Source organism: Bos indicus x Bos taurus, chromosome X (genome assembly GCF_003369695.1).
Source record: "Bos indicus x Bos taurus breed Angus x Brahman F1 hybrid chromosome X, Bos_hybrid_MaternalHap_v2.0, whole genome shotgun sequence".
In the NCBI taxonomy this organism is placed as follows: Eukaryota; Metazoa; Chordata; class Mammalia; order Artiodactyla; family Bovidae; genus Bos; species Bos indicus x Bos taurus.
The window spans coordinates 15,903,464-15,925,026 of record NC_040105.1 but is presented as its reverse complement, the minus strand read 5'-3'; the positions used below and the strand labels follow the sequence as shown (position 1 = coordinate 15,925,026).

The following is a 21,563-nucleotide window of genomic DNA, read 5'->3' as shown; positions in this document are numbered from 1 at the left end:
GGGCACAATCAATTATATTTGTAATTGTCAGTAATTTGTTATTTTCTGATTGCCACTGTTTTATAGCATTAATATTTTTATTTTATTGTGTGATATCATCCTGAGTGTCTAGGAGCATTTGGATTATTAAAAGTGTTGTTCTGTTTTTGAAATTACATCTTTCTCCTGTAAGTTCATTGTGCTGTCCACTGGTCCCCCTCTGCTCAGTCTAAATCTATCTGAATGATTCTCTCTATCAAAGGCTTTGCTTTGATACAATTCTGATTCCAAAATCTATGTCTTTAGCCTCTGCCACTTTTCATGGCCCCAGAATCATGAATGTATCTAGCCAATGCCTGCTGAAGAACTCGGTATAATGTGTACAAAATAATTTTCTCCATATTCCCTCTCTCAGGTTAACTACCATCATGTCTTTAATTAAGTTGGAAATCCAGACATTATCTTTGACTAGTTCCTTCCCCTCTCCCCCATTAACCAAGTCCTAAGGATTCTCTTTCTTTAATATCACTCAAAACAGTTTCTTGTACATCCTAACCACCACATCTTTGATTCAGATCCTCACCATTTTGCATTTTAATCTTTTCTAAAGATGAGTTTGCCTCATGTCTTTCCCATGATTGAGTTTCTATTGGGTGAAAATCTCAAAATGGCACTACTTGCCTCCCCAGCTTTCTTCCCCAATGCTTTTTCCTCTAAGTTTCACATTTTGTATTAAGCCATAGATAGTTCCCTAAATATATTATGCTAATTCATGTTCTGGTCTTTTAGAATTTTCTGTTCTTTCTGTTCTATATGCCCTTCCATGCATCCTCACCAAGCAAATAGTTTCTCACCTTTTAATTCTCAACATAGTCATTTCCTTCTCTGAAAAGCCTACCATGACTGCCAGTCTGGATTGGGTCCCATTTTTTCTGTGCACACTTATTACTTGTGTCATGGCACTGGTAGTAATAATAATAATAGATGAGCGTTATTGGACTGGTTATTATGTACTATAATTACTATGTTAATATCAGTATAAGACTCCATTACCTCATTTTGTCCTCAGGATAACTTTTGAGATTTTTACCCCCAATTCTACATATGAGAAGATTGAAGCATAGAGAAGTTAAGTGCCCAAGTTCATAGAGCTAATAAGTGGTAGAACTCTAGTATTTGAACTCAACCTTGTCCCCCTAGACCCTGTGCTATTTATCCCAGTGTAATAAGCCAGTGAGTCTCATACTTGATCATGCATTAGAATTACTTGGAGGGCTCTCTCCTAGCGATGAGTTCCTGTATCAGCAGGTCTGAGGTGGGGGATTTTTTTTTGCATTTCTGACAAGCTGTGGGTGATACTGATGCTGCCAGTGCATGGACACTGTTCTAGGCTGCTAATCAATTTATTTATTGATATTATCTATTTTTCTCTCTCTTCAGCTAAAATAGAAGTTCCTTAGGGCAGGAGTATTTCTTTTTTTTTTTTTTTAGTGTCCATATTCCCAGCATCTAGCAAAGTTGTTCTGACAGGTAGTAAGCCCCCAATGAACGTTTAACTTGAATTAATGAATGAATGAGGTAGTGGTTCTGACCTCTTTGTATAAGTGTATTTTTGCCTGAATGAAATTTCTGTGTATTTCAGGATTTTTTGGGTTTTATCAGTTACATACTGATTGGCATAGAGGGGCTGTGTACTCAAAGGTTTTGTAAGGTTGTTAATTGCATGACTGTAAAATACTTTGAAGCCAAACATCTATTGTATTTGGCTCACTATTCTTTCTGGAATGGGCCGCTCTCTGCCTGTTAGTTTATACTGACATTGTATGGAAAGAGGCTCTTTTGCCTTTTAGCAGATTTGAACATTTCTTTCCTAAAAAAGCACCTTCCTTGATGTAAAATGACTCCATCATAAATGTGATGGCTTATAGGAATTGTGGTACATTTACTTTCCAGTATTCAAGCTTCTTCAAATGCCTGTATGATATGGAGTAGTTGAGTGGGAAGTTGGGGTGCTTTATCTCAGCCAGCTTGGCTCTGGATCACCAACAACCAGGCATCAAGTGGGAAACAAGAAATTTCTGATGGCTTGAGAACTTTCTTTGATTCTGGCAGTCAAAATTTGGTTTATTGGCATTTTCTTATATGTTACTGTTTTTTTCCAAAAAGGAACACTAAATTTTTTTATTGTAACAGAATTTGCAAGAACTTACTGAAATCATCAATAGTCAAATTAACCGCCTTCGTGAACTAGTTTCAGAAATACGGCGTTCTTTGGAGACACCACAGATGCCACCCTGTGTAAGTATTAGAACATTTTTACTACTTCCATAAACCTATATTTCCTAAAGAACCACTCAGTTACAAGTGAGAGAGAGCTAATAAGTCTGAGATTAGCAAGACTGATTTATACTTTAGCAGTAGGTTGGAAACTAAACTTCTGTTGGAAGAATGCTAAAGTTTAGATTTGAGACATGATGCTGAATATTTTTGTTTGTAACCATAAGGTATAAAGTGCAATCAAAATGTAGGTATGAAGAGGAATAAAAATCATATAATCAAAACTCAGCATTTATACTTGACTGTGGAAAATGATGTTGCAGGGAAAATAAGTATTAATGATTTTACCTACTTTTCAATGTTTATTTTTACTCACAGATGATTTATACTGTCTATGTGTCATTTTAGAGATCATCTGGATTTACGCATAAAGGTTTTGACTGTATACCTCATAGAAAAATTAATGTCTAGAATCCAAAGAAAGGAGCTTAACCCATCCTGTTCTTTTATCCTGGACAGGGAGATGATAACCCATCTTTACCAGCAGAGAGGCAGGAAAATGATGCTGAGACCAATCCAGGAGGAACATCTCTTCAGTCAGCAGCATCCCCTGAACGGCAGCAACTGGAGTGCCCCGAGAGTCCACCACTTCCCGTGATTGTCTGTGCATGCTCATTACAGCCGAATCATGAGTCAGGCAGCCCAGAAACTAGGCGTTTTTATCTGTCCCTTTTCAATGAAGGTGATGAAAGTGCCAACAATGATCTCTCATCTGCCCAGGATTCTCTAGCACAACCTACAGCACATCTTCCACAAGCAGAATCCAGTCTGCACGACAACTTTGAGACAGTGAGAGATTCAGCTATAAATAACAACATGAACCCAGACACTGCCTTGCCATCTCTCTGCATCCCTCCCAATTTTGGTGAGTTTGAAATGGCACACATTTTAAATAGCATCTTGGTAATCTAGATTAAAAAGCTTCCTCAATGCAAACTAGTGCTAGTGGTTTTTCGATTCAATGGACATGAACTTGGGCAAACTCTGAGAGATGGTGAAGGACAGGGAGGCATGGCATGCTGCAGTCCATGGGTTCACAGTCCAAGAGTCGGACACGACTGGGTTACTGAACAACAACAACAAAAATACTGAGATAATTGTAGCTTCACATGTAGTTGTAAGAAATAATACAGAGTCATAGCCTTTACCCAATTTCCCAAAGTGATAACATCTTGTGAAACTATGGTAAAATATCACAACCAGGATATTGATGTTGATATAATCCATGGATCATATTCAACTGTTCCCAGTTTGACTTGTATTCATCTGTGTGTCTGTACTTTTAGTTTTATTCTGATTGATCATGTAATAAGGTTTGTATGTCCACCACCATAGTCAAGGGACAACAGTTCCATCACATGGATCACTTGTGTTGCCTTTTTATAACCATGCCCATCACCCTCTGATGACCTGGCCCTCTTCATTCCCTTATCCCTAATTCTTAGAAACCACTTATCTATTCTTCATCTCTAGAACTTTGTCACTTCAAAATTGTTATATATTTGGAGGCATATAGTATATAACATTTTGATACTGGTTTTTTTCACTCAGTATAATGCCCTGGAGATTAAACCAAGTTGTTCAGTAGTTCCTTCCTTTTTATTGCTCAGTACTGCTACTTGGTATGGATGTATCATAGTTTAACCATTCATCTGTTTAAGAAAATTTAGAGTTTTGTAATCCAGGTTTTTATGTTAGGACTAAGGCTGCTGTGAATCTTCATGTACAGGTTTTTGTGTAAATAGAAGTTTTCATTTCTCTGACATGAATACCCAAGAGTGCAATTGCTCGCTATATGTTAACATCATGTTTAATTTTATGAAAAACTACTGGGCTTCCCTGGTGGCTCAGATGGTAAAGAATCTGCCTGCAATGCAGGAGATCAGGGTTTGATCCCTGGGTTGAGAAGATTCCCTGGAGAAGGAAATGGTAACCCACTCCAGTATTCTTGCCTGGAAAATCCCATGCCCAGAGGGCCTGGCGGGCTATAGTCCATGGGTTGCAAAGAGTCAGACGTGACTGAGCGACTGTCACTTTGTACTTTCACCTGTTTTCCAGTGTAGGTGTACCATTTTCCATTCCTGCCAGAAAGGTATGCGTTTCTCTGGAGCCATATTTTTGCTCTCTTCCTGTTCTTTCTTCCTGTTGATGCTTCATGAGTCCTTCTTTCATCATATCCTATCTGGTAGAAGATTTTCTTTTAAATTTACTTTAAGAATAAGTCTGCCAAGGACAAAACCTTTTAGTTTTCCTTTGTGCGATAATGTCTTTGTTTCCCCTTCTTTTCTGAAGGACAGTTTCACTCAGTATGGAATTCCTGGATGAGAATTTTTATATTATAGCCCTTGAAAATTTTTTATTTGTAGAAACACCAGGAGAAGCAGAAACCAGCCTTGCAAGCAGCACTAAGATAATGCATTACCCAACTTTACTGGAAAATGTCAGGGGCCAGGATACTGTCTCATCTGACGTAATTCCTCCCAATTTTGGTGAGTTTGAAATGATATACATTGCAAGTAGCACTGTTTCATCTAGATTCCTTAATGCAGCTCCATGGTAGCTCTTTTATATATTATGCTTTTAATTTTGAGGTAATTTTAGATTCATGTGTAGTTGTAAGAAATTATATGGAGATCCTATTTTTGCTTCATCTATCTTCCTTAATAAAAACATCTTGCAAAACTATAGTAAAATAAAAAAAAAAAACAGTATACTGACATTGATTAAATCCACGTGTGTGTGTGTGTGTGCATTTAGTTCTATGCAATTTTATTTCATGCATCAGTGTGTTTGCTCTGGGCTTCCCTGGTGGCTCAGATGGTAAAGAATCTGCCTGCAATGCAGGAGATCAGGGTTTGATCCCTGGGTTGAGAAGATTCCCTGGAGAAGGAAATGGTAACCCACTCCAGTATTCTTGCCTGGAAAATCCCATGCCCAGAGGGCCTGGCGGGCTATAGTCCATGGGTTGCAAAGAGTCAGACATGACTGAGCGACTGTCACTTTGTACTTTCACCTGTTTTCCAGTGTAGGTGTACCATTTTCCATTCCTGCCAGAAAGGTATGCGTTTCTCTGGAGCCATATTTTTGCTCTCTTCCTGTTCTTTCTTCCTGTTGATGCTTCATGAGTCCTTCTTTCATCATATCCTATCTGGTAGAAGATTTTCTTTTAAATTTACTTTAAGAATAAGTCTGCCAAGGACAAAACCTTTTAGTTTTCCTTTGTGCGATAATGTCTTTGTTTCCCCTTCTTTTCTGAAGGACAGTTTCACTCAGTATGGAATTCCTGGATGAGAATTTTTATATTATAGCCCTTGAAAATTTTTTATTTGTAGAAACACCAGGAGAAGCAGAAACCAGCCTTGCAAGCAGCACTAAGATAATGCATTACCCAACTTTACTGGAAAATGTCAGGGGCCAGGATACTGTCTCATCTGACGTAATTCCTCCCAATTTTGGTGAGTTTGAAATGATATACATTGCAAGTAGCACTGTTTCATCTAGATTCCTTAATGCAGCTCCATGGTAGCTCTTTTATATATTATGCTTTTAATTTTGAGGTAATTTTAGATTCATGTGTAGTTGTAAGAAATTATATGGAGATCCTATTTTTGCTTCATCTATCTTCCTTAATAAAAACATCTTGCAAAACTATAGTAAAATAAAAATAAAAAAAACAGTATACTGACATTGATTAAATCCACGTGTGTGTGTGTGTGTGCATTTAGTTCTATGCAATTTTATTTCATGCATCAGTGTGTTTGCTCTGGGCTTCCCTGGTGGCTCAGATGGTAAAGAATCTGCCTGCAATGCAGGAGATCAGGGTTTGATCCCTGGGTTGAGAAGATTCCCTGGAGAAGGAAATGGTAACCCACTCCAGTATTCTTGCCTGGAAAATCCCATGCCCAGAGGGCCTGGCGGGCTATAGTCCATGGGTTGCAAAGAGTCAGACATGACTGAGCGACTGTCACTTTGTACTTTCACCTGTTTTCCAGTGTAGGTGTACCATTTTCCATTCCTGCCAGAAAGGTATGCGTTTCTCTGGAGCCATATTTTTGCTCTCTTCCTGTTCTTTCTTCCTGTTGATGCTTCATGAGTCCTTCTTTCATCATATCCTATCTGGTAGAAGATTTTCTTTTAAATTTACTTTAAGAATAAGTCTGCCAAGGACAAAACCTTTTAGTTTTCCTTTGTGCGATAATGTCTTTGTTTCCCCTTCTTTTCTGAAGGACAGTTTCACTCAGTATGGAATTCCTGGATGAGAATTTTTATATTATAGCCCTTGAAAATTTTTTATTTGTAGAAACACCAGGAGAAGCAGAAACCAGCCTTGCAAGCAGCACTAAGATAATGCATTACCCAACTTTACTGGAAAATGTCAGGGGCCAGGATACTGTCTCATCTGACGTAATTCCTCCCAATTTTGGTGAGTTTGAAATGATATACATTGCAAGTAGCACTGTTTCATCTAGATTCCTTAATGCAGCTCCATGGTAGCTCTTTTATATATTATGCTTTTAATTTTGAGGTAATTTTAGATTCATGTGTAGTTGTAAGAAATTATATGGAGATCCTATTTTTGCTTCATCTATCTTCCTTAATAAAAACATCTTGCAAAACTATAGTAAAATAAAAATAAAAAAAAAACAGTATACTGACATTGATTAAATCCACGTGTGTGTGTGTGTGTGCATTTAGTTCTATGCAATTTTATTTCATGCATCAGTGTGTTTGCTCTGGGCTTCCCTGGTGGCTCAGATGGTAAAGAATCTGCCTGCAATGCAGGAGATCAGGGTTTGATCCCTGGGTTGAGAAGATTCCCTGGAGAAGGAAATGGTAACCCACTCCAGTATTCTTGCCTGGAAAATCCCATGCCCAGAGGGCCTGGCGGGCTATAGTCCATGGGTTGCAAAGAGTCAGACATGACTGAGCGACTGTCACTTTGTACTTTCACCTGTTTTCCAGTGTAGGTGTACCATTTTCCATTCCTGCCAGAAAGGTATGAGTTTCTCTGGAGCCATATTTTTGCTCTCTTCCTGTTCTTTCTTCCTGTTGATGCTTCATGAGTCCTTCTTTCATCATATCCTATCTGGTAGAAGATTTTCTTTTAAATTTACTTTAAGAATAAGTCTGCCAAGGACAAAACCTTTTAGTTTTCCTTTGTGCGATAATGTCTTTGTTTCCCCTTCTTTTCTGAAGGACAGTTTCACTCAGTATGGAATTCCTGGATGAGAATTTTTATATTATAGCCCTTGAAAATTTTTTATTTGTAGAAACACCAGGAGAAGCAGAAACCAGCCTTGCAAGCAGCACTAAGATAATGCATTACCCAACTTTACTGGAAAATGTCAGGGGCCAGGATACTGTCTCATCTGACGTAATTCCTCCCAATTTTGGTGAGTTTGAAATGATATACATTGCAAGTAGCACTGTTTCATCTAGATTCCTTAATGCAGCTCCATGGTAGCTCTTTTATATATTATGCTTTTAATTTTGAGGTAATTTTAGATTCATGTGTAGTTGTAAGAAATTATATGGAGATCCTATTTTTGCTTCATCTATCTTCCTTAATAAAAACATCTTGCAAAACTATAGTAAAATAAAAATAAAAAAAACAGTATACTGACATTGATTAAATCCACGTGTGTGTGTGTGTGTGCATTTAGTTCTATGCAATTTTATTTCATGCATCAGTGTGTTTGCTCTGGGCTTCCCTGGTGGCTCAGATGGTAAAGAATCTGCCTGCAATGCAGGAGATCAGGGTTTGATCCCTGGGTTGAGAAGATTCCCTGGAGAAGGAAATGGTAACCCACTCCAGTATTCTTGCCTGGAAAATCCCATGCCCAGAGGGCCTGGCGGGCTATAGTCCATGGGTTGCAAAGAGTCAGACGTGACTGAGCGACTGTCACTTTGTACTTTCACCTGTTTTCCAGTGTAGGTGTACCATTTTCCATTCCTGCCAGAAAGGTATGCGTTTCTCTGGAGCCATATTTTTGCTCTCTTCCTGTTCTTTCTTCCTGTTGATGCTTCATGAGTCCTTCTTTCATCATATCCTATCTGGTAGAAGATTTTCTTTTAAATTTACTTTAAGAATAAGTCTGCCAAGGACAAAACCTTTTAGTTTTCCTTTGTGCGATAATGTCTTTGTTTCCCCTTCTTTTCTGAAGGACAGTTTCACTCAGTATGGAATTCCTGGATGAGAATTTTTATATTATAGCCCTTGAAAATTTTTTATTTGTAGAAACACCAGGAGAAGCAGAAACCAGCCTTGCAAGCAGCACTAAGATAATGCATTACCCAACTTTACTGGAAAATGTCAGGGGCCAGGATACTGTCTCATCTGACGTAATTCCTCCCAATTTTGGTGAGTTTGAAATGATATACATTGCAAGTAGCACTGTTTCATCTAGATTCCTTAATGCAGCTCCATGGTAGCTCTTTTATATATTATGCTTTTAATTTTGAGGTAATTTTAGATTCATGTGTAGTTGTAAGAAATTATATGGAGATCCTATTTTTGCTTCATCTATCTTCCTTAATAAAAACATCTTGCAAAACTATAGTAAAATAAAAAAAAAAAACAGTATACTGACATTGATTAAATCCACGTGTGTCTGTGTGTGCATTTAGTTCTATGCAATTTTATTTCATGCATCAGTGTGTTTGCTCTGGGCTTCCCTGGTGGCTCAGATGGTAAAGAATCTGCCTGCAATGCAGGAGATCAGGGTTTGATCCCTGGGTTGAGAAGATTCCCTGGAGAAGGAAATGGTAACCCACTCCAGTATTCTTGCCTGGAAAATCCCATGCCCAGAGGGCCTGGCGGGCTATAGTCCATGGGTTGCAAAGAGTCAGACATGACTGAGCGACTGTCACTTTGTACTTTCACCTGTTTTCCAGTGTAGGTGTACCATTTTCCATTCCTGCCAGAAAGGTATGCGTTTCTCTGGAGCCATATTTTTGCTCTCTTCCTGTTCTTTCTTCCTGTTGATGCTTCATGAGTCCTTCTTTCATCATATCCTATCTGGTAGAAGATTTTCTTTTAAATTTACTTTAAGAATAAGTCTGCCAAGGACAAAACCTTTTAGTTTTCCTTTGTGCGATAATGTCTTTGTTTCCCCTTCTTTTCTGAAGGACAGTTTCACTCAGTATGGAATTCCTGGATGAGAATTTTTATATTATAGCCCTTGAAAATTTTTTATTTGTAGAAACACCAGGAGAAGCAGAAACCAGCCTTGCAAGCAGCACTAAGATAATGCATTACCCAACTTTACTGGAAAATGTCAGGGGCCAGGATACTGTCTCATCTGACGTAATTCCTCCCAATTTTGGTGAGTTTGAAATGATATACATTGCAAGTAGCACTGTTTCATCTAGATTCCTTAATGCAGCTCCATGGTAGCTCTTTTATATATTATGCTTTTAATTTTGAGGTAATTTTAGATTCATGTGTAGTTGTAAGAAATTATATGGAGATCCTATTTTTGCTTCATCTATCTTCCTTAATAAAAACATCTTGCAAAACTATAGTAAAATAAAAATAAAAAAAACAGTATACTGACATTGATTAAATCCACGTGTGTGTGTGTGTGTGCATTTAGTTCTATGCAATTTTATTTCATGCATCAGTGTGTTTGCTCTGGGCTTCCCTGGTGGCTCAGATGGTAAAGAATCTGCCTGCAATGCAGGAGATCAGGGTTTGATCCCTGGGTTGAGAAGATTCCCTGGAGAAGGAAATGGTAACCCACTCCAGTATTCTTGCCTGGAAAATCCCATGCCCAGAGGGCCTGGCGGGCTATAGTCCATGGGTTGCAAAGAGTCAGACATGACTGAGCGACTGTCACTTTGTACTTTCACCTGTTTTCCAGTGTAGGTGTACCATTTTCCATTCCTGCCAGAAAGGTATGCGTTTCTCTGGAGCCATATTTTTGCTCTCTTCCTGTTCTTTCTTCCTGTTGATGCTTCATGAGTCCTTCTTTCATCATATCCTATCTGGTAGAAGATTTTCTTTTAAATTTACTTTAAGAATAAGTCTGCCAAGGACAAAACCTTTTAGTTTTCCTTTGTGCGATAATGTCTTTGTTTCCCCTTCTTTTCTGAAGGACAGTTTCACTCAGTATGGAATTCCTGGATGAGAATTTTTATATTATAGCCCTTGAAAATTTTTTATTTGTAGAAACACCAGGAGAAGCAGAAACCAGCCTTGCAAGCAGCACTAAGATAATGCATTACCCAACTTTACTGGAAAATGTCAGGGGCCAGGATACTGTCTCATCTGACGTAATTCCTCCCAATTTTGGTGAGTTTGAAATGATATACATTGCAAGTAGCACTGTTTCATCTAGATTCCTTAATGCAGCTCCATGGTAGCTCTTTTATATATTATGCTTTTAATTTTGAGGTAATTTTAGATTCATGTGTAGTTGTAAGAAATTATATGGAGATCCTATTTTTGCTTCATCTATCTTCCTTAATAAAAACATCTTGCAAAACTATAGTAAAATAAAAATAAAAAAAAACAGTATACTGACATTGATTAAATCCACGTGTGTGTGTGTGTGTGCATTTAGTTCTATGCAATTTTATTTCATGCATCAGTGTGTTTGCTCTGGGCTTCCCTGGTGGCTCAGATGGTAAAGAATCTGCCTGCAATGCAGGAGATCAGGGTTTGATCCCTGGGTTGAGAAGATTCCCTGGAGAAGGAAATGGTAACCCACTCCAGTATTCTTGCCTGGAAAATCCCATGCCCAGAGGGCCTGGCGGGCTATAGTCCATGGGTTGCAAAGAGTCAGACATGACTGAGCGACTGTCACTTTGTACTTTCACCTGTTTTCCAGTGTAGGTGTACCATTTTCCATTCCTGCCAGAAAGGTATGAGTTTCTCTGGAGCCATATTTTTGCTCTCTTCCTGTTCTTTCTTCCTGTTGATGCTTCATGAGTCCTTCTTTCATCATATCCTATCTGGTAGAAGATTTTCTTTTAAATTTACTTTAAGAATAAGTCTGCCAAGGACAAAACCTTTTAGTTTTCCCTTGTGCGATAATGTCTTTGTTTCCCCTTCTTTTCTGAAGGACAGTTTCACTCAGTATGGAATTCCTGGATGAGAATTTTTATATTATAGCCCTTGAAAATTTTTTATTTGTAGAAACACCAGGAGAAGCAGAAACCAGCCTTGCAAGCAGCACTAAGATAATGCATTACCCAACTTTACTGGAAAATGTCAGGGGCCAGGATACTGTCTCATCTGACGTAATTCCTCCCAATTTTGGTGAGTTTGAAATGATATACATTGCAAGTAGCACTGTTTCATCTAGATTCCTTAATGCAGCTCCATGGTAGCTCTTTTATATATTATGCTTTTAATTTTGAGGTAATTTTAGATTCATGTGTAGTTGTAAGAAATTATATGGAGATCCTATTTTTGCTTCATCTATCTTCCTTAATAAAAACATCTTGCAAAACTATAGTAAAATAAAAATAAAAAAAAACAGTATACTGACATTGATTAAATCCACGTGTGTGTGTGTGTGTGCATTTAGTTCTATGCAATTTTATTTCATGCATCAGTGTGTTTGCTCTGGGCTTCCCTGGTGGCTCAGATGGTAAAGAATCTGCCTGCAATGCAGGAGATCAGGGTTTGATCCCTGGGTTGAGAAGATTCCCTGGAGAAGGAAATGGTAACCCACTCCAGTATTCTTGCCTGGAAAATCCCATGCCCAGAGGGCCTGGCGGGCTATAGTCCATGGGTTGCAAAGAGTCAGACATGACTGAGCGACTGTCACTTTGTACTTTCACCTGTTTTCCAGTGTAGGTGTACCATTTTCCATTCCTGCCAGAAAGGTATGAGTTTCTCTGGAGCCATATTTTTGCTCTCTTCCTGTTCTTTCTTCCTGTTGATGCTTCATGAGTCCTTCTTTCATCATATCCTATCTGGTAGAAGATTTTCTTTTAAATTTACTTTAAGAATAAGTCTGCCAAGGACAAAACCTTTTAGTTTTCCTTTGTGCGATAATGTCTTTGTTTCCCCTTCTTTTCTGAAGGACAGTTTCACTCAGTATGGAATTCCTGGATGAGAATTTTTATATTATAGCCCTTGAAAATTTTTTATTTGTAGAAACACCAGGAGAAGCAGAAACCAGCCTTGCAAGCAGCACTAAGATAATGCATTACCCAACTTTACTGGAAAATGTCAGGGGCCAGGATACTGTCTCATCTGACGTAATTCCTCCCAATTTTGGTGAGTTTGAAATGATATACATTGCAAGTAGCACTGTTTCATCTAGATTCCTTAATGCAGCTCCATGGTAGCTCTTTTATATATTATGCTTTTAATTTTGAGGTAATTTTAGATTCATGTGTAGTTGTAAGAAATTATATGGAGATCCTATTTTTGCTTCATCTATCTTCCTTAATAAAAACATCTTGCAAAACTATAGTAAAATAAAAATAAAAAAAAAACAGTATACTGACATTGATTAAATCCACGTGTGTGTGTGTGTGTGCATTTAGTTCTATGCAATTTTATTTCATGCATCAGTGTGTTTGCTCTGGGCTTCCCTGGTGGCTCAGATGGTAAAGAATCTGCCTGCAATGCAGGAGATCAGGGTTTGATCCCTGGGTTGAGAAGATTCCCTGGAGAAGGAAATGGTAACCCACTCCAGTATTCTTGCCTGGAAAATCCCATGCCCAGAGGGCCTGGCGGGCTATAGTCCATGGGTTGCAAAGAGTCAGACATGACTGAGCGACTGTCACTTTGTACTTTCACCTGTTTTCCAGTGTAGGTGTACCATTTTCCATTCCTGCCAGAAAGGTATGAGTTTCTCTGGAGCCATATTTTTGCTCTCTTCCTGTTCTTTCTTCCTGTTGATGCTTCATGAGTCCTTCTTTCATCATATCCTATCTGGTAGAAGATTTTCTTTTAAATTTACTTTAAGAATAAGTCTGCCAAGGACAAAACCTTTTAGTTTTCCTTTGTGCGATAATGTCTTTGTTTCCCCTTCTTTTCTGAAGGACAGTTTCACTCAGTATGGAATTCCTGGATGAGAATTTTTATATTATAGCCCTTGAAAATTTTTTATTTGTAGAAACACCAGGAGAAGCAGAAACCAGCCTTGCAAGCAGCACTAAGATAATGCATTACCCAACTTTACTGGAAAATGTCAGGGGCCAGGATACTGTCTCATCTGACGTAATTCCTCCCAATTTTGGTGAGTTTGAAATGATATACATTGCAAGTAGCACTGTTTCATCTAGATTCCTTAATGCAGCTCCATGGTAGCTCTTTTATATATTATGCTTTTAATTTTGAGGTAATTTTAGATTCATGTGTAGTTGTAAGAAATTATATGGAGATCCTATTTTTGCTTCATCTATCTTCCTTAATAAAAACATCTTGCAAAACTATAGTAAAATAAAAAAAAAAAACAGTATACTGACATTGATTAAATCCACGTGTGTCTGTGTGTGCATTTAGTTCTATGCAATTTTATTTCATGCATCAGTGTGTTTGCTCTGGGCTTCCCTGGTGGCTCAGATGGTAAAGAATCTGCCTGCAATGCAGGAGATCAGGGTTTGATCCCTGGGTTGAGAAGATTCCCTGGAGAAGGAAATGGTAACCCACTCCAGTATTCTTGCCTGGAAAATCCCATGCCCAGAGGGCCTGGCGGGCTATAGTCCATGGGTTGCAAAGAGTCAGACATGACTGAGCGACTGTCACTTTGTACTTTCACCTGTTTTCCAGTGTAGGTGTACCATTTTCCATTCCTGCCAGAAAGGTATGAGTTTCTCTGGAGCCATATTTTTGCTCTCTTCCTGTTCTTTCTTCCTGTTGATGCTTCATGAGTCCTTCTTTCATCATATCCTATCTGGTAGAAGATTTTCTTTTAAATTTACTTTAAGAATAAGTCTGCCAAGGACAAAACCTTTTAGTTTTCCCTTGTGCGATAATGTCTTTGTTTCCCCTTCTTTTCTGAAGGACAGTTTCACTCAGTATGGAATTCCTGGATGAGAATTTTTATATTATAGCCCTTGAAAATTTTTTATTTGTAGAAACACCAGGAGAAGCAGAAACCAGCCTTGCAAGCAGCACTAAGATAATGCATTACCCAACTTTACTGGAAAATGTCAGGGGCCAGGATACTGTCTCATCTGACGTAATTCCTCCCAATTTTGGTGAGTTTGAAATGATATACATTGCAAGTAGCACTGTTTCATCTAGATTCCTTAATGCAGCTCCATGGTAGCTCTTTTATATATTATGCTTTTAATTTTGAGGTAATTTTAGATTCATGTGTAGTTGTAAGAAATTATATGGAGATCCTATTTTTGCTTCATCTATCTTCCTTAATAAAAACATCTTGCAAAACTATAGTAAAATAAAAATAAAAAAAAACAGTATACTGACATTGATTAAATCCACGTGTGTGTGTGTGTGTGCATTTAGTTCTATGCAATTTTATTTCATGCATCAGTGTGTTTGCTCTGGGCTTCCCTGGTGGCTCAGATGGTAAAGAATCTGCCTGCAATGCAGGAGATCAGGGTTTGATCCCTGGGTTGAGAAGATTCCCTGGAGAAGGAAATGGTAACCCACTCCAGTATTCTTGCCTGGAAAATCCCATGCCCAGAGGGCCTGGCGGGCTATAGTCCATGGGTTGCAAAGAGTCAGACATGACTGAGCGACTGTCACTTTGTACTTTCACCTGTTTTCCAGTGTAGGTGTACCATTTTCCATTCCTGCCAGAAAGGTATGAGTTTCTCTGGAGCCATATTTTTGCTCTCTTCCTGTTCTTTCTTCCTGTTGATGCTTCATGAGTCCTTCTTTCATCATATCCTATCTGGTAGAAGATTTTCTTTTAAATTTACTTTAAGAATAAGTCTGCCAAGGACAAAACCTTTTAGTTTTCCTTTGTGCGATAATGTCTTTGTTTCCCCTTCTTTTCTGAAGGACAGTTTCACTCAGTATGGAATTCCTGGATGAGAATTTTTATATTATAGCCCTTGAAAATTTTTTATTTGTAGAAACACCAGGAGAAGCAGAAACCAGCCTTGCAAGCAGCACTAAGATAATGCATTACCCAACTTTACTGGAAAATGTCAGGGGCCAGGATACTGTCTCATCTGACGTAATTCCTCCCAATTTTGGTGAGTTTGAAATGATATACATTGCAAGTAGCACTGTTTCATCTAGATTCCTTAATGCAGCTCCATGGTAGCTCTTTTATATATTATGCTTTTAATTTTGAGGTAATTTTAGATTCATGTGTAGTTGTAAGAAATTATATGGAGATCCTATTTTTGCTTCATCTATCTTCCTTAATAAAAACATCTTGCAAAACTATAGTAAAATAAAAAAAAAACAGTATACTGACATTGATTAAATCCACGTGTGTGTGTGTGTGCATTTAGTTCTATGCAATTTTATTTCATGCATCAGTGTGTTTGCTCTGGGCTTCCCTGGTGGCTCAGATGGTAAAGAATCTGCCTGCAATGTGGGAGACCAGGGTTCAATCCCTGGATTGGAAAGATTTCCTGAAGAAGGGAATGGCTACCCACTCCAGTATTCTTGCTTAGAGAATTCCATGGACAGATAAGCCTGGTTGGCTACAGTCCATGGGTCGCAAAGAGTCAGAGATGACTGAGCGACTAACACACACACACACACACACACGCGCACGCGTGCGCACACACACACACACACACACACACACACACAGAGTCATGATACAGAACATTTCCATCATTACCACAAACACCCTTCATATTGCCCTTTTCTTAACCACAGCTACTTCCTTCTGGTCACCCTTTCCTCCCACCCTGTCCCAGGCCAGCCCAAATTTGACTTGCTATGATTTTGTCATTTGAATATTGTTATTTAAATGGAATAAGTACTATAGAACCTTTTGGGCATGGCTTTTTTTTTTTTTTAACTGAACATAGATGGCTCAAGTGGTAAAGAATCCACCTGCCAATGCAGGAGACACAGGACACATGGGTTTGGTCTCTGGGGTGGAAAGATCCCCTGGAGGAGGAAATGGCAACCCACTCCAGTATTTTTGCCTGGGAGATCCCATGGACAGAGGAGCCTGGTGGGCTCCAGGACATGGGGTCGCAAAGAGTTGGACACGACTGAGCACATGCACACACACATTGCTTGTATCAAGAGTTTCTTCCTTTCTATTGTTGAGTTGTATTCTATGGTATGGGTGTGTAACTGTTTATTTGTTCACCCATTGAAGGACATTTGGGATATTTCCTATTTTTCATTGTTATAAGTTTAGCTCTATGAACAGTCCTTTGCCAGCTTTCACATAAATATAAATCTACATTTCTTTGAGATGAATGCTCACGAGGGCAATTCTGGGTCACATGTAATTCCATGTTTAGTTTTATAAGAAACTGCTAAAATTATTTTTCAGAGGAGCTGTGTAATTTTTCCTTCTACCCATAATATATATGTGATATAATTTTTCTTCATGTATATTTATTCTCTTTCCATTGTTCTTTCTTCTTGATGCTCAAAGAGACAAGTTCTTTTAGTTTTCCTTCATGTAAGAATATATTTATTTCTCATTTCTTAATGAGACATAGTTTTACTGCATATAGAATTAATGATTGACAGTTATTTTCTTAAGCACTCAAAAAATGTTTTTACTGTAACTCTGCCAGAGGTAGCAGAAACCAGCCTAGAGAACAAGCCTGAGACAATGAGTTACTCAATGTCAGGAAATGACAGTGGCCCGAGTTCATCATCAGTCAACCTCCCACCCAATTTTGGTGAGTTTCAAATAATACATAGTATAAGTAGCACTATGTAATCTAGTCGCATCAGCATCCTTAATGCAAGTTAGCAGTAGTCCGTTTTTTAAAATTAAACTTTTTATTTTGGAATAATTTTAGATTCACATACATTTATAAGAAAAAAAATAATAAACTAAATTTAATGAACTCACCAAAAAAAAAAAGAAATAATTAAAAGACCCCTTTTACACTTGACCCTTTTCTCTCAATGATAACATCTTGCAAAACTAGTAAAATATCACAACTCAGGTATTGACATTGATATAATACACAGATGTTACTGAGATGTCCCTAGTTTTACTTGTGGTAATTTGTATGTGTTTATATTTATTTCTGTCTGATTTCATCATATGAGTAGATGTAATATCCACCACCACGTCAAGACGTAGAAACATTTCCATTACCATAAGGATGCCTCTTCTTGCCCCTTTATAGCCACTCCCACCTCTCTTAGATGACCCTCTCCTTCCCCATTGTTCATTCCCTAGCCCCTGGCAAACACTGGTTTCTATAATTTTGTCACTTCAAGAATATTATACAAAAGGAATCTTATGGTACCTAAACTTTGAGGATTTTTTTCACTCTGCATAATTCCTTGAGGATTCATCCACGTTGTTGCATGTACAAAACTTCCTTTTTTTGCTGAATAGTTTTACAGGATTTCAGTATGCAGTAATTGTTTTTAACCACTCAGCCATGGAAGGACATTAGTTTTTTTCCCTACGGTTTTTAGTATTAAGTGTAATGATGTTAGGAACATCCATGTACTGGTTTTTGTATAAATATAAGTTCTAATTTTTCTGTCTTGAATTCCAAGAGTGCAATTTTTGAGTCTTATGGTAATAGCATGTTTAATTTTGTAAGAAAATGCCAGTTTTCTGGAGAGGTTGTATCATTTTTCATTCTTACCAGCAATGATCCAGTTTCTTTACATTCATATTTCTGTTCTTATCATAGCTTTTTCTTTCTTTCTGATGCTCCCAATTTTCTTCTTTCATCCTCTCTTTTCTGTTTGAAGATATTCCTTAAACTCTCCATATGGGTGAGTCTGCTAGGGACAGATTCTTTTAGTCTTCCTTTGTTTCAAAATGTTTCTGTTTCACCTTTTACTTGAAGGATAGTTTCATTTCATGTAGAATTCACCATTGAGAGTTCTTTTCTTTCAGGGGTTGAAAAATTTATCCTTACACAAAAGCCAATAAAGGAAGAAACTGGTGTGGAAAACAGCTCTCAGACAGTGTATTATCCAGCTTTATTGGGAAGTATCACTGGTCTAGGTACTGACTTTTCATCTCATTCCGCCCCACCTAATTTTGGTGAGTTTGAAATGATACATATTGTGAGTAAGCACTGTTTAGTCTAGATCCATCCACATCCTTAATACAAGCCAGTTGTAGCTCTTAAAACTTTTTGGTATAATTTAAGATTCACATGCAGCTGTAAAAATAATCCACAGAGTTCCTATTTATGCTTTATTTTTCCCAACGACTACACCTTGCAAAACACTGGTACAGTGTCACAACCCATATACTGACATTGATACAACCCACAGACGTTATTGAGGTGCCTCCAGTTTTACGTGTATGTGTGTGTACACTTTCATGTGTGTATTTAGCACTATGCAGTGAGAGAGTACACCACAGTCAAGGTAGAGATCGTTACCATCACCCAAGGATCCCTTGCTACTGCTTTTATACAAACACAACCAGGCTTTGCTTTCTCCAAGACCCATCGCTAACACCTGGCTACCATTGATCTCTTCTCTGTTTCTATAATTTTGTCTCAGATTGTTATATAAGTGGAATAACATACCATATAACTTTGGGATTGGCTTCTTTCACTCAGCCTAATTCCCTGAAGAGTCATCCAGTTTGTGGCATGTGTCAACAGTTTATTACTATTACTGCTGCAGAATATTCCATGCTATGGATATACAACATTTTAACTCTTCCCCTGTTGAAGGGCATCTGGATTTTTTTTTTCAGTTTTTGGCTCTTAGGAGTAAAGCAGCTATACATATTCATGTACATACTTTTGTGTAAATATAAATTTTTATTTCCTAATAGTTCCTTCCTATTGATGAAGAGTTTTCCATGGTGTGTGTGTATGTATACACACACAGTGTGTTTTTTTTTAATTCATACATTGAAGGAAATTTATTTTTTTTCTTTCTGAGATGGTTTTTTTTTTTTTAAATTCATACATTGCAGAAAATTTGTTTTTTTTCTTTCTGAGTTTTTGGATATTTCAAGTAAAGTGCTGTGAACATTGATGTATTGATTTTTGTGTAAATATAAATTTCTGTTTCTCTGTCATGAATGCCAAAAGTGCAGTTGCTGGGTCTTATAAGTAATAGCATGTTTAGTTTTATTAGAAACTGCCAAACAATTTTCCAGAGAGGCTGTACCATTTTACGTTTACAGCAGCAAAGAGTGGTTGATTCATTTTCTCTCCATCCATATCTCTGATCTGTCCACTGTTATTTCTTCCTTCATGATGCTCCAAGATTCCTTCTTTAATAATATGTTTTGTTTTTTGAAGATTTTCCTTCAGCCATTTTTAAGGGAAAATCTGCTAGGGAAAATTAAAAGATCTTTTTTCCTTTGTGTCATAATGTCTTTATTTACCATTCTTTCCTGAAGGACAGTCTCACGCAGTATAGAGTTCACACTTGAGAGTTCTTATCTTTCAGCAATTGAAAAAGTTGTACTTACAGAAATGCCAGGACAAGCAGAAACCACCATGGATAACAGCTATCAGACAGTGGGAAATGAAACTGTTGTGGGAAATGAAACTATTGTGAGAAAAGAAACTGTAGTGGGAAATGACAGTGACCCAGATATGGGCTCTTCACATCTCTCCATTCTACCCAGTGTTGGTGAGTTTGAAATGATACTTTGACATATATTTAGTTTAGATTCCTCACTCTCCATAGTGTAAGATAGAGGTAGCTCTTTCTAATGAAAGTTTTTATTTTCAGAAAACTTTAGCTGCACATGCAGTTATAATAAATAGTACAGAGCAATCCTGTGTTCTGATTACCCAGTGTCCCCCAATGGTAAAATGGTATCTACCATTGTAAAATGGTAAAATGGTACCATCTTACAGAATGATAGAAAATTACCACAGCCAACATATCAACATGATACCATCCACAGATATTATTGACATGCCTCCAGTTTCACTTGCATTAATATGTGTGTATTGAGTTCTATACAGTTTTTTCATATGTACAGATCACGTCTCTTCTATGACAGGTAAGCCTTGGAACAGCTGCATCACTACCATGTTCTCTCATATTTCTCTTTTATAACCACACCCATCTCACTCCAACTGACATTTGCCCTCTACTCCTACCCTCTGCCCTGTTTCATGGTAACTGTGAATCTGTTCTCCAGATCTATTATTTGTCCCTTCAGCATAGTTATATAAATGGAATCATGTGGTGTTTGAGATTGGTTTTTTCCTTCAGTGTAATTCCCTGGAGATTCATTCATACTGTTGTGTGTAGCAATGGTTCCTTCTTTTTTATTGCTGAGTATTATTTCATGGTGTGAATGTACCAGGGTTTATTTTTCTGTTCATCTGTTGAAAACCTCTGTTTCCAGTTTTTGACTGTTAAGGGTAAACTTGATATGAGTATTTATTCATCAGTTCGGTTCACTTCAGTCGCTCAGTTGTGTCCGACTCTTTGTGACCTCATGAACCACAGCATGCCAGGCCTCCCTGTCCATCAACAACACCCGGAGTCCACCCAAACCCATGTCCATTGTGTCGGTGATGCCATCCAGCCATCTCATCCTCTGTCTTCCCCTTCTCCTCCTGCCCCCAACCCCTCCCAGCATCAGGGTCTTTTCCAATGAGTCAACTCTTTGCATCAGGTGGCCAAAGTATTGGAGTTTCAGCTTCAGCATCATTCCTTCCAATGAACACCCAGGACTGATCTCCTTTAGGATGGACTGGTTGGAGATCCTTGCAGCCCAAGGTACTCTCAAGAGTCTTCTCCAACACCACAGTTCAAAAGCACCAATTCTTTGGCGCTCAGCTTTCTTCACAGTCCAACTCTCACATCCATACGTGACCACTGGAAAAACCATAGCCTTGACTAGACAGACCTTTGTTGGCAAAGTAATGTCTCTGCTTCTCAATATGCTGTCTAAGGTTGGTCATAATTTTCCTTCCAAGGAGTAAGCGTCTTTTAATTTCATGGCTGCAGTCACCATCTGCAGTGATTTTGGAGCCCCAAAAAATAAAGTCTGACACTGTTTCCACTGTTTCCCCATCTGTTTCCCATGAAGTGATGGGACCAGATGCCATGATCTTCGTTTTCTGAATGTTGAGCTTTTAGCCAACTTTTTCACTCTCCTCTTTCACTTTCATCAAGAGGCTTTTTAGTTCCTCTTCACTTTCTGCCATAAGGGTGGTGTCCTCTGCTTATCTGAGGTTATTGATATTTC

General features: G+C 38.1%; 1 protein-coding gene across 1 annotated transcript in view; it reads left to right on the top strand.

The window, feature by feature from the left end:
• The window catches only part of BEND2 (BEN domain containing 2), a 64,642-nt gene that overhangs the window by 19,750 nt on the left and 23,329 nt on the right, over positions 1–21,563 (top strand). Inside the window, exons 4-22 of the mRNA XM_027534750.1 lie at positions 1,180–1,287; positions 2,173–2,277; positions 2,776–3,181; positions 4,683–4,805; positions 5,649–5,771; positions 6,617–6,739; positions 7,587–7,709; positions 8,555–8,677; positions 9,519–9,641; positions 10,487–10,609; positions 11,456–11,578; positions 12,425–12,547; positions 13,395–13,517; positions 14,359–14,481; positions 15,328–15,450; positions 16,975–17,082; positions 17,757–17,778; positions 18,223–18,422; positions 19,799–19,984. Of these exons, the coding sequence (XP_027390551.1) occupies positions 1,180–1,287; positions 2,173–2,277; positions 2,776–3,181; positions 4,683–4,805; positions 5,649–5,771; positions 6,617–6,739; positions 7,587–7,709; positions 8,555–8,677; positions 9,519–9,641; positions 10,487–10,609; positions 11,456–11,578; positions 12,425–12,547; positions 13,395–13,517; positions 14,359–14,481; positions 15,328–15,450; positions 16,975–17,082; positions 17,757–17,778; positions 18,223–18,422; positions 19,799–19,984 (2,611 nt within the window). The remainder of the gene's footprint in view (positions 1–1,179; positions 1,288–2,172; positions 2,278–2,775; positions 3,182–4,682; positions 4,806–5,648; positions 5,772–6,616; positions 6,740–7,586; positions 7,710–8,554; positions 8,678–9,518; positions 9,642–10,486; positions 10,610–11,455; positions 11,579–12,424; positions 12,548–13,394; positions 13,518–14,358; positions 14,482–15,327; positions 15,451–16,974; positions 17,083–17,756; positions 17,779–18,222; positions 18,423–19,798; positions 19,985–21,563) is intronic.